At 34.5% G+C, this 12178-nt stretch overlaps 1 protein-coding gene across 3 annotated transcripts in view; it reads left to right on the top strand.

Moving 5' to 3' along the window:
- dco (discs overgrown casein kinase 1) overlaps positions 1–12089 on the top strand; it is a 238541-nt gene extending 226452 nt beyond the window's left edge. Inside the window, exon 7 of one of the 3 annotated variants that reach the window (XM_090387640.1) lies at positions 11543–12089. In XM_090387640.1, coding sequence (XP_090243766.1) covers positions 11543–11917 — 375 coding nt within the window. In that variant the 3' untranslated portion in view covers positions 11918–12089. The remainder of the gene's footprint in view (positions 1–11542) is intronic. The other 2 variants (XM_090387641.1, XM_090387642.1) reach the window with 2 other exon arrangements.
- Positions 12090–12178: the final 89 nt, after the last annotated feature.

Here is a 12178-nt window from a genome sequence, read left to right as displayed (position 1 = left end):
ATATTTATTTTGTTTCAAGTTTCCTTATAATATTGGTATATCTGTGTTTCTGATTTATTTAAGAATTGTTTCCAAAATGCTTTTGCTATGTTCTTATCCAGATGGTTTACTTCTTCTGACCTTGGTGTCCAATTTTTATTCTTTTTTATATTCCATTCTCCTAATGGTTCTTTTATGCTGCTTGGTTTATACAAATTTTAATCATTTTCAATTTTTGTTCTATTGGGTGTTTTTTTTTTTTTTTTTAATTCTTAATATTCTACTAATCTATTCCTGTATAGATTCATAATAGTTTCATCTTGTAATAATTCAGTTTTGAATTTTATTATTTTTTTTTCTGTGTTTATTTTTTGCTCTTTTTCTTAGAGGATTTATTAAATCTGAATGTTTCACTAATAATTTATTTCTATTGGTGATTATATAATCAATTACTGATTTTCTTCCCCTATTATGTTCATGTTATTTCATGTTGTTCTTCATGTTCAATAAAAGTATTGTTAATTTTGTATTCGAAATCTGTAAATATTGTACATTATAAATTCTTCTGCTATTATTGCTAATTCATTCTTATTGTCTATCTTATTAGTTAATTGCCTGAGAGGGCATAAATTCAAATTGAGGAAAGACAGTTGTAGGATAGATGTGCTAGACAAAAATTCGGAGTGAGTGAATGGGTGAAATGAGAAGGGGATGGTTTTTTTTTTTTTTTTTTTTTTTTGGCTTATGCTATATAAGCTTGCTTTCTTGCACATGTGCCCTTGCTAATGCTAAATCTTTTAATTGATTTTAGAATTTATAGACTTTTACTCTTGATCCCCCCCCCCCAATTCTGGGCGATATACACATTAATATGTTTTCCAGTTTCAGTTTTACGTGCAGTATTCTCTCCGATACTGTATTATATTGTTCAGTTTTGTTTCAATGATTCTTGTTAAAATCCCAAACACTTTGGGATTTTAATTTCTTTGGGTTTCTTTTTAATTTCTGTAACAATCATAATTTTTCTGTTTTCTAATTCTCCCACTATTTCTCCTCTTGTTCTCTTATTAGACATTACTTTCCATGCTCCCACAGTTATTCGTTTCTTCTGACTGATTCCCCTAATCTGTTCTTAGTTAAGTCCCTATTGTCAGTCTAGTTTTCTTTCCTTTAATTTTACCCCTAATGGTTGGGCTGCTAGCTCCTCTCCTCAATGGTAGATTACACTTTGTCTCACCCCCTATTCTATCATTTGACCTGTCTGGCTGGAGTGGCCCTACCGGGTGCTTGGGTTCCTGCCAATGTAGCTTTAAGAGTTATTAGAGTACTCAAACCTCCTCACCATGATTAGGTGGTAGTCCATGAGGATGAGATTAATTATGATAAATATAATTCAATCATAATTAATCAAGGTATTCCTTCCTATTTTCCAATATCCTCATTCTTTTGATGTTCTTACTTCTTATTAGCTCCTTCAAGAGCTTCCTAAGTCAGTACTTCCACTCCCTCTCCTGTTCCAACAGTTCATTCCGCATCAGCGCAATATGGCTGAGCAGCCCTTGCGCCAAAAATAACAATAACAACATTCCACATCATTCTGGAAGTCAGCTAACAGGTAAGTCTTCATTGTATTTTCTGTTTTCATATTAACTGAACTAAGTTATAAACTAATTTTTTCAAAGCAGTTTTTAGTTTTCACTCTGTAGTTTAAGGTGGTATTAACTGTTACTGTTCATGACTGTAAATTTTTAGGGTTTTAAAGTACTTGCAGTTTTACTGTACATCATAACCATACCTCATTTTACCCCAGCTGCTTTAAAATAATTAATATAGTTAGTGCTCCAATGCAGGCTATCTTCTTTTCATCCTTGTCTTCTATCCCCCCCCCTCATCAGAAAAATAACCTATCATTTCAGTGACGTAGTTCTATTAATATTAGCATTAGTAGAGGCATATGATGCAAGAAAGCAAACTTATCATCAGCCAAAAAAAAAAAAAAAAACCTTCCCATTTCACCCAACCATTAACTCCAAATGTTTGTCTAGTTCTGCCTTGAACTTATTTAAGTTGTTGACCTCCACTATTATAATTATAGTGGAGATAGAATTATGAAATGTTATTTTTTAATTCTCTTTGTAAATAATCAGTGCAATTTATATTTATTGTAACTATCCTCTAACTGTAACCGTCACAGGCCAAGACCAGAGCTACAAACAGAAGTATAAAATGTAAAAAAAAAAAAAAATAATAATAATAATAATTGCAAACTAGTAGCAAAATATAGTTATGAGAGAGAAAAAAAAATCAATAAAAAATGATAAAATTAAGACAATAGCAGAATGATAGTATCTAAATAAGAATCTACTTCAAGAAGTTATGTACACTATTCTGGGTGTTGAATCTTATTGCAATAATATTTGTTCATTTCAAACGTTAAGTCAATTTAGAGTTTGGGTGGTAGATGGCATATGAATAAACAAGAATGAAAATTTCCATTATATATGAGAGTAATATCTGAGCAGACTTTGACTTTTGGTGGGGCGATACTCCAGGAGCTTGTGTTCCAAAAAATTGGCTCAAAGATTAGGTCTAGTATCATTTTCTCTTATAATAATTATCTCTCTCTCTCTCACACACACACACACACATGCGCGCGGACGCTCGCACTCTAGATCAGTGTTCCGCAACTGGTGTACCACGAACTTTGCTGAAGTTGTATACCTATAAATAATACTATACATATTATGATTAGAAATTGACAACTGAGAACTTTTACCTATTTTAAGAAATTAACTGTACATTGTTTACTCCCAATTATAGTTTTTATATATGCTTGTAACGCCATTTTTACTGAAACACAATGTAGTACGTGTGGGACAGTAAATTATTTTTTTGCGTGAGTATCCAACACTCGCTTTCTCAAGTTATTTGTGTGTTTGCCCTTCCAATATTTCTCATTTTGTCTCCGTGCTGACTGAAATAAGATGCTATTCCTTAAAAGTGTAAGAGTTAGCAAAACAATCCCCATCTTTTATCATTTTATTGGCCTCTTTTGTTCTTTGTTCCTGTGCCAATGCACCCACCCTTTGTTATACGACTATATTTTAAAGCAGTAGATGTGCCCCTCCCTCTCTTTGAAGAGTATCGGTTCCATATCTATCACTTTCCTCACAGCTGTGCTCTGAAATAGTCAGAAAACTGTGATCACAAGCCATAACATTGTTGATTTTACTATTTTCTTTTTTTTAACATGGACAAGTTCCTCGTAAGGGGTTATTCAGTCCATGAGTGAAAGTGAAGAGCCCGAAAAAAAGAAACAAAAATTAGTGTGCAGACAGTATAGTGATAATAATTTGTCTTTTGGTTTTTTCTGGTGTGGTGATAAAACATGCCCAATCCCAGAGTGTGTTGTGTGCAGAGAAAAACTGAGCAATGCTGCTGTGGTTCCCAGTAAATTGAAAAGACTTTTCTCAACAAAACATTCTTCTCTGGCATGCAAAAATATCAATTATTTTCAACAGTTCTTGCAACAAAACAAAAAACAGGCAAAGTTCATGACTTCGTTAGTATGTGTTTTGGAAAAAGTACAGGAAGCTTGCTATAAAGTAGCCAAAACTTTGTTAATGCCAGCTTGTAAAGAGATGGCAAAAATACTCATGAGCCCAGAAGCTGCTAATGAAATTTCAAAAATTGTATGCTCAGCTGACACAATCAATCACTGAGTCAGTGATTTGTCCAGTGACATTGAAGACATTGTGAGGGAGAAAATCAACAGCAGTCAGAAGTTCAGCATTTCAGATTGACGAGTCCACAGGTGTTAGCAGTCACGCTAAACTTGCCAACATTCGGTTCATCGATGGAGATGTAATTGCAACAAATTTCTTTTTTGCAAAGTATTGTCCGAGCGAGACACCGGTGAAGAAATAATTTGTGTTACCAATGAATATATGTTCCAAAATGAATTAAATTGGAAGGATTGTGATAGTGTTTGCACAGATGGAGCTGCATCCACAACAGGTTGAATTAAATACTTTGTGGCTAAAGTGCGTGAAGTGAATTCTGATACACGATGTGATCATTGTCTTATTCACAGTGAAGCTATTGTTGTCAAGTCTTTGGCCATCTGGTCTGAAACTTCAGCCCCCCCCCCCCCGTTTTGTGTCAGAAAATGGAATCTGAACACACCACACTCTCCCGCCACATACAGAAGTGCAGTGGTTATCATGTGGCAAAGTGTTAATGTGCCTTTTTGAATTTAACAAGAAGGCACAGACTTTTTTAAATAGTTGAGGAGCATGAGTATGCAAAATTATTTGCAGATGATGAATGGGTGACCAAGTTGGCATATCTTTCCAATATTTTTCGTTCACTTGAATGAGCTGAACCGAAAAATGCGAGGCAAGAACAAAAATCTTTTTATGGGCATGGATAAAATTCAAGGCTTTCAGAGCTTGGATTTTTGGATGCAACACATTGCAATGGGTAGTTTGAGATGTTCCCAACTGTATGGCTGCTTGCTGCTGGTAATAAAGTGGTGACGGGCTTCATTAAAGAACATTTAGATAACTTGAAGCAGAAGTTCAAGGATTATTTTGGAGAGAGCATTGAAGATTTTGACTGGGTTCATGATTCAATTGTTGCGGATGCAAAATCTCTTCCAATGAATGTACAAGAGAAACTAACAGATCTAAAGGCGGACAGAACATTGCGATTAAAACATCGTGAAGCGCAGTTGGACACTTTCTGGTTGTCAGTAAGGAAAGAATACCCAGCTAGCTCTGAGATGGCACTTAATATGTTATTACCATTTTTAACTACATATTTGTGTGAACTTGGTTTTTCGACCTTGACTGAAATTAAAACATCAAAGAGGGGGAGACTCAGACCAGACCCATTGATAAAGTGAGGCTTGCATTGTCAACGATTCTGCCGTGCATGAGTTGTCTGTTTCAGCAAAGCAGGCACAAGTATCACATTGAAAGTATGTGTAGTTATTTGGTTTAATACTAATAGGTTTTTTTTTGGCTTTGCTTTTGTACAGTGATTTTAGAGTTCATAAAATGTTAATATATGCATGAGCCAATTTATGTTAGAACAATAATAATTGATTCTATTGTGACCTATAGCATATTTATATTGTCTTTGCTGTAAACTATAACTTAAGGATAACTGTAAAGGATAACTTAAGGTGTGCCACGAAGAGAAAAGGGTTGTGGAACACTGCACTAGATCAGGTGTTCTGTAAATGCCAAGGAACTGGGATGTGCAGGTAGTATTTTGTTGGGGAAAATTGGGGAAACCAGTATTCTGTTGTAAACACTCCATAGTTTGAACAATTGATGCTTATCAGGGCCCCACAGAGAAGCATTGGATATATAGATGTGTGGATATATTTACACACCAGCACAGGGCACTAAACATAGTATTCATTTTTTTCACCACCCAATAGACATGCCACTTTATTAAGCAGCTGGTTGACATGCTTGGTAAAATAGAAATTTTTAGTCAAACCGAATTCCTAAAGTGCCATGTTTTGATTAATAATATTTATTACTCTCTAGATCATTGATTGAGGGGGGGGGGGGTTCTGTTGAGTATATTTAATCATTCGAGCCAAGAATTAGGACAAGATGTTCTGTTCACACAAAGTTCAAAAGAATAAAAAGAGCACACAGTAAAAAAAAAAAAAAAAAAAAAAAAAAGAATCTAGATAATCTAGCTGGCATATCTGGTGAGCCAAATAGATACTCTGGAATGGTCCTCACAGTAGAAAGCTCCTTTCAGACAAGAGAATATTTTGGAAGTGTATCTGACTGAAAAATTACTGAGGATCCCCAGTTACATTGGCAAAGAACAAAATCACATATCCATGCCTACATATCCTTCCTATATACATTTGTATTGTTTCAAAATGAAATTTATTTCTTGTATTAAGGTGATACTAAGTCTCAGTAACCCCATTGTACTGGCATTTATAGACCTAATCAGTACCTGTTCATCCATTTTTATAAACCATACTTCTGACATTACTATGTAAACAGTTTAAATTTTGTATTTGTAGACAATATTCATGTTATTAATGTCAGTATTAATATTAGCAATGGCAAAATGATGCAAGGAAGCAAGCTTATAGTGTCAGCCATATAAAAAAAAACTTCGCTTATGTGCTTTTAATAATTTGTAAAATCCTTTAAATTTATTCAAACTACCAGCTTCCTCAAACCAAGTAGAAGTTTATTTTAACAATTAATTGCTGACTGAAGGAAAATTTCTGCATATCAGTTCTGACCATCTTTTTCTGATTTAAATTTATGTACCTATCGTGTATTGTTATTTATTTTATTTGTTTAATATGAATTGTATTGTCATCTGAGAAGTAAGAATACAAGCAGCATTTAGTTTACTCAACCTGTTTTAAAGCTTTAAATACTTCATTCAGATCTCTTCCCTAATGTTTCTTTCAGTTACTGAAGCAATGTGTTGCTATTACTACACTGGTTATACTACATTTGGATTTTGTCACCTTTCACATAATTAACTTATGACCAATGTTCCCTCTAATTTTTCTTATAGCTGCACGGTGCAGAAATGCACCTGAGTAAAAAAATTTCAGACAAGATTAAATATGTGCAATATTTTTACAAATTGTTTTAATTATAAGTAGAGACATACATAATAATAAATAAAAAAAAATGTTAACAATAAAATACACTTTACAGTTAGTTTATTTAGTTTTCTTGGAATTTTTCTCTTCTCTTCTTTGAAGTCCATACTTGTAGACATCATCTACATTTATTGTTGCACCATTAGCTAAATGCAGTTTGATTCTCATAAAATCACTTTAGTGATCTTCATGTATTCCATTTCGATTTTTTGTTTTAATTGAATTCATAGTGCTAAATCCTCACTCGCAGTCTGCACTTGATGCTTGAAATGTTCCCATAATATCAGAGAATGGATATGTTACAAAACTCTAAATTTGTAAGTACGTAATTTAAAGTGGTTTTAGTTAGTTTTTTCGGCAATTATAAATTTTAATTCCAAATATTCTTCTGATATTTTAGAAATAAAATCACTTTCGTTATTTGGTAACGTTATTTCATTATTTTAATTAATCATGAATATTTTTTTGCAAGGCGTATCACATTAAGTTTCCCAAAGTCAAAATTATTGTTTCATTTGTGGTAGCATTAATATCAAATGCTTTCCAGTCATTTAATTTATCATCAGGAAATCTGTTATCTGAGTGATCACATACACGTTTGATAAAGCGAATTATAGCTGCAGTGTCAACATCACTTTGAATTTTTGATAATACTTCTTTCACATTTTCACTCCAGAAAATATTTTTTCCAAGGTATTGTCTTCTTAATTTGTTTATTTTAGCTTTAACATATTGATGTGTATTGATAATGTTTTAAACAACTTTTTTGTAGATATTTGCAAAGCGATGCGAGCTCTCCTAATACATCATTGAGTGTAATTAATGCCACATGATATTGTGAATTTGTCAAAATTTGTAAACAGTATTTACTAATAGGATCATTACATTCGTTAACCTGCTCATTGCAATATTTGATTAATATTTCATAATATTTTACTAAAGCATCAACTGCAAAATGTCTGGATAACCATCTGACTTCATTTAATGGTCTAAAAGATACAACATCATGTTCTGCAATCTGGGCTAGTTCTTCTAATTTTCCTTTTTTTGTCAGGCCTGCTAAACATTGTGTATACAGTTCTAAGCAACGTCTCTATATCTTGCATAATAGATACATTTTTCCATGCGTCGTCCAATCCTAAATCTCTGCTGCAACACAATGTTGTTCAGATGTAATATTTCCTTTTTGAGAATTGCTGCTACTCCATTTTTCCTTCCAAGTAAAAAAAATTTATTTTTTCTAAAATGGACATACTGTCACAGTTTGTAAGCTTCAAAGTACCTCAATACTGTTTTGTAATATGTTTCATTTTTCACTCGAAATTTAAAATACAAAATGAGTACTTTTTGTACTGAAATATCAGTACTTCGTCTCAATTAACATGTGGAAAGTAGATTCCCTTATTTCGTTCAGGATATTTTTTTGTGAGAAGAGAATTTATACATTCAACAAATTCAAATGTCAAATGAATAATTTTTACTTCTCCAATTTTTAAGGCATATCTCTAAATTTTTCCATGTGCTCATGAATGTTTTGTACAGAGTTCACTGATGCATTAATTTTTATGGCTAATATCACATCATTAATTAAAACCTTAACCATATCAAAATTTGATTTCAGTTGTTCACTTTTTTCCTTTTTTTATGTTGCATACTTCTCCAGTTTCCGTCTAAATACTTAAAATTTCACCTTTTTTTTTTTTTTTTTTTTTTTCCAGATTATGTAACTTGATAACTGTGTCTATATGTGTCTTCCAACTTAGATGCCATTTTAAATAATCTCTAGTTTCCATTCTTCCCATTTTGTTCCTGTACTAAATTTAAATTCTCCCGCAACTTTTGCTTCTGCACAAAAAGTACACGAGACACCATTTTCTTCATTGTATTGAAAAATATCTCCTAGTTTTATTATGTATCTACATATACAAAGGGTACTAGGAAAGTTTTGCAATACAGCTTTGTTTATTTAATTTTTTCAAAGTAATTTCCTCTACATTCAATACACCTCTCCATCCTCCGAAACCAATCTTTAAACCAGTTCTGCCAAGTTTCACTAGGGAGTAAAGCACACTCGTTGTCCCAAGCCCGTAGAAGGTCCTCATCACTGGAAAACTGCCTCCCTTTTAGCTTCATTTTCACATGCGGGAACAGTGCAAAGTCGCAGGGAGCAAGGTCTGGCCTGTAGGGAGGGTGCTCGAGAAGTTTCAGTCCTGTCGTGGTCAAATATTCGGTGCAGGCTTTGGCGCGGTGAGCTGCAGCATTATCGTGATGGAGGTACCAGGTGTCCATTCTTGACTTTGGCCGCAGATTCTTCATAGATCCAATGAATGACTTTAGGCAGGCATTGTTCAGTATACCACTTAGCTGTGACTGTCTTCTGCGTGTCCAAAATGACACGTTCCACAATTCCACTCGATTTGAAAAATACAGCTATCATTTTCTTCTTTACAGATCGGGATTTTCTGACGATTACGGGTGTGTCGTCATCATCAAAGACCCAAACTTTGTTTTGAGCCTTGGTCGGCAGATTGTAATAGTACAGCCAAGTCTCGTCACCTGTCACGATGTTGTTCACATACCGAGATTGTCCCTTATCAAACTTTTTTAACATCTCCCGGCACCAAGTCACACGTCGTGTCATCTGCTCTTCAGTCAGTTGATGCGGCACCCAGAGAGAACAAAGTTTCTTCACGTGCAAATGATCTTGCAGAATCGAACGAATTGCTGGTGCATTTAGGCCCAAAGTATCCTCTATCTGTTGGTAGGTCACTCGCCTGTTTTCGTCAAGCATTTTCCTCACAGCAGTAACGTTTCCCTCCGTAACTGACGTTCGTGGCCTTCCCGGCCTCTCAGAATCCTCCAGAGTGAAATTTCCCCTTTGGAATTTTCTATACCACCTGAATATCGTACGATGTGGACAATCATCATCTAGTGCAAGAGTCATTTCTTCTAAGCACTGGTCTATGGTTAAACCACGCACGAAATTATACCGCAAAACTGTCCTTATCTCATTTCGTGACCACGATGCCATCGCAAGCACTTTACACTCTCACTACTAATGAATAACTGAGCCCATCGACTTGGCGCGGCGGCTACTATGCACGTATGAACATGTCTCAACATGCAGCAACAAGCAGCTTCCTGTGATTCATTGTTGCGTCATATTGCAAAACTTTCCTAGTACCCTTTGTATCTACAAAAAAGTTTAGGCTTTGCTTTTTGTTTGACGATAGAATTTCAGCATCAATATGTTTTAAAAGCCTATCTTTTTTAAATGTTTTGCAAGTTTTTTTATTTACAGTATTTATGTCTTCAGTTTTTCTTTTGGACATGTTTATCTGAAAAAGTTTTAAATTAAAGAATTTTATTAATTCTCTGTATTTTGAAAATGAAGTTATAAAATATTAGGAAAAATCACAAATTTTTAATGCATTATTAAAATAGTTTATAAAAATTTTAAAAAAGTTTAATTTTCATATTTTACCTTCTTCAATAAAATATTAAGTAATACTAAACGTTTTTGGTTATACATAAAAAAAAAAAAAAAAAAAAATCTGGATCAGTAGATCCAGATTTTTTTCTGGATGATGGCTGACATTCCACCCACATATTTTTACTAATTAATAAGTAAAAACTATAGACTTCGAAAATTTTCACGATTGTGATACATCCTTATACACTCTACCCCCACACATTCTCTTTCTCTCTCTGTGTGTGTGTGTGTGTGTTTGTGGACAGAATGTACAAAGCATACAATATAAACTACAACCGCTACAGTACTTTATATATTCGTAATGTAATAATTTTTTTCATATAAATAAAAATCAACACAACACCTTTTTGCTATGCATTATGTATTTGTAAATAAAAGATGTGGGAACATGTCATGCAATAGCAAATCTTGTGGTATGAGCTATCCTCCCTTCCTCTATCCATTCTTCCACTAATACTCCTGTCACCATCTAGTATGTCAACTGTGTGTGCGGGAAGTAAAAGCACCTGTGCAACTTCGTAGAAATCAGTGCGCGGCCGTACACGCACACAACTTAGAGGAAACCATGCTTGTGACTTAATTTGGCACCTTTACTCAGGAAGAATATCTCGCAACTCTTCTTGAACATGTGAATGTTCAAGAAGAGTTGCAAGTGTGACGGTGACCAGTGCTACTAACCAGCTGCTTATCTGCCTCACCCATTCCCCATATTAAGTTTTCCTGAACCCTTTTAGGCCCTTCAATAGCAACTGCAAGCAATCTTGCACTTCCACTTTTCAGGCATGTACATCCCATCAAAATTCCTTCGTTCAACTATGCTAGGCTGTGCACTGATTTGATTTTGAGGAAGGGGAGTAACTTTTAGAGTACTTAAATTGTTTAATTTACTAATCAACAAGACTCACAATTAGATTTTTTTCTTAACTCAAATATTTCTTTTTAACATGGCCTACCCCAGCTGAAAGAAGGAATATTTCATGGATGGCATATATTTTTTCCCAACTGTACAGAATATACAAGCCTACCTTTAGAATACATGTAATTTACAGGTTTATGCTGATAATATGGCATGAGATGTCTTGATACTATGCCAAACAGCTCACTCCATGCCTAAGGTGGGGTGAGATGAGTTGGGATGGGATATACAGTACACACTTACTTGTTGGCATAATATAATAAAAATTCTGTTTTTTTTTGTTTTTTTTTTTTTTTTGTAAACAGTGATTCTTACCCCCATAACCACAGCTTCTCGCAAATTCATAATGTATTATATAGAAACTGCTCCCAGAATGTTTTCAAACCAAGACTGTCCCAAACAATTGCTGTAGAACTATTTAAATAAACTATCAGATTCCCTACATCTGTGGCTCAACTTTTATTTATGTTTTCTTAACTTTGTCATTTAGGGTGGTAATCGCAGTCAACAAGAAGTGCAGGAGGATCGGGAACGAAGAGAACGTCATCATCAGCATACTAGTGCCACTTCTCGAGGTGCTCTTCCTGCCCCCACTACAGCTAGTAGCAGTAGACTAAGAGGGGCACCTGACTCTGCAAGCCCTGCTACAGGTAGATCTCTCTTGCACCATCTTGCACCCTCTGCTAATTTAGCTACAGCAGTCTCAGCAAATCCAGCTCCTGCAACTGCTGCAATGGTAGCCACTTCATCCCATGCTGCTGCACCACTGCCGTCCACCACAGCTCTCGGAGTAAGCATACGTTCTCGGACCAGATCTACTCCTCGTGCTGCTATATCTGCACATGAAGGCTCTGCACAGAGATGACGTGGATGTTCAGTTATAACCATTGATATAATCTGGAAATCTGCAGTGAAGAGCAACATAATTGTTTGTAAGAATGGGCTTCATTGGATGCACAAATAAATATATGGTATTTCTATACTGCTGGTGAATTATATTTCAAAGCTGATTCAGTGTTACATAATTTAGTTAGATGTTTGAAAGAGTATGGTGTTAAATAAACCAAGGAGAATTATATTCAAGTACCAATCTTAAAAAAAAAAAAAAAAATTCACCTTGGAGCAA

The sequence above is a fragment of the Mastigoproctus giganteus genome, chromosome 13 (assembly GCF_048544385.1).
Source record: "Mastigoproctus giganteus isolate SK-2022 chromosome 13, ASM4854438v1, whole genome shotgun sequence".
NCBI classification, from domain to species: Eukaryota; Metazoa; Arthropoda; class Arachnida; order Uropygi; family Thelyphonidae; genus Mastigoproctus; species Mastigoproctus giganteus.
The sequence above is the reverse complement of the archived record's forward strand: the minus strand, read 5'-3'. Positions and strand labels throughout refer to the sequence as shown.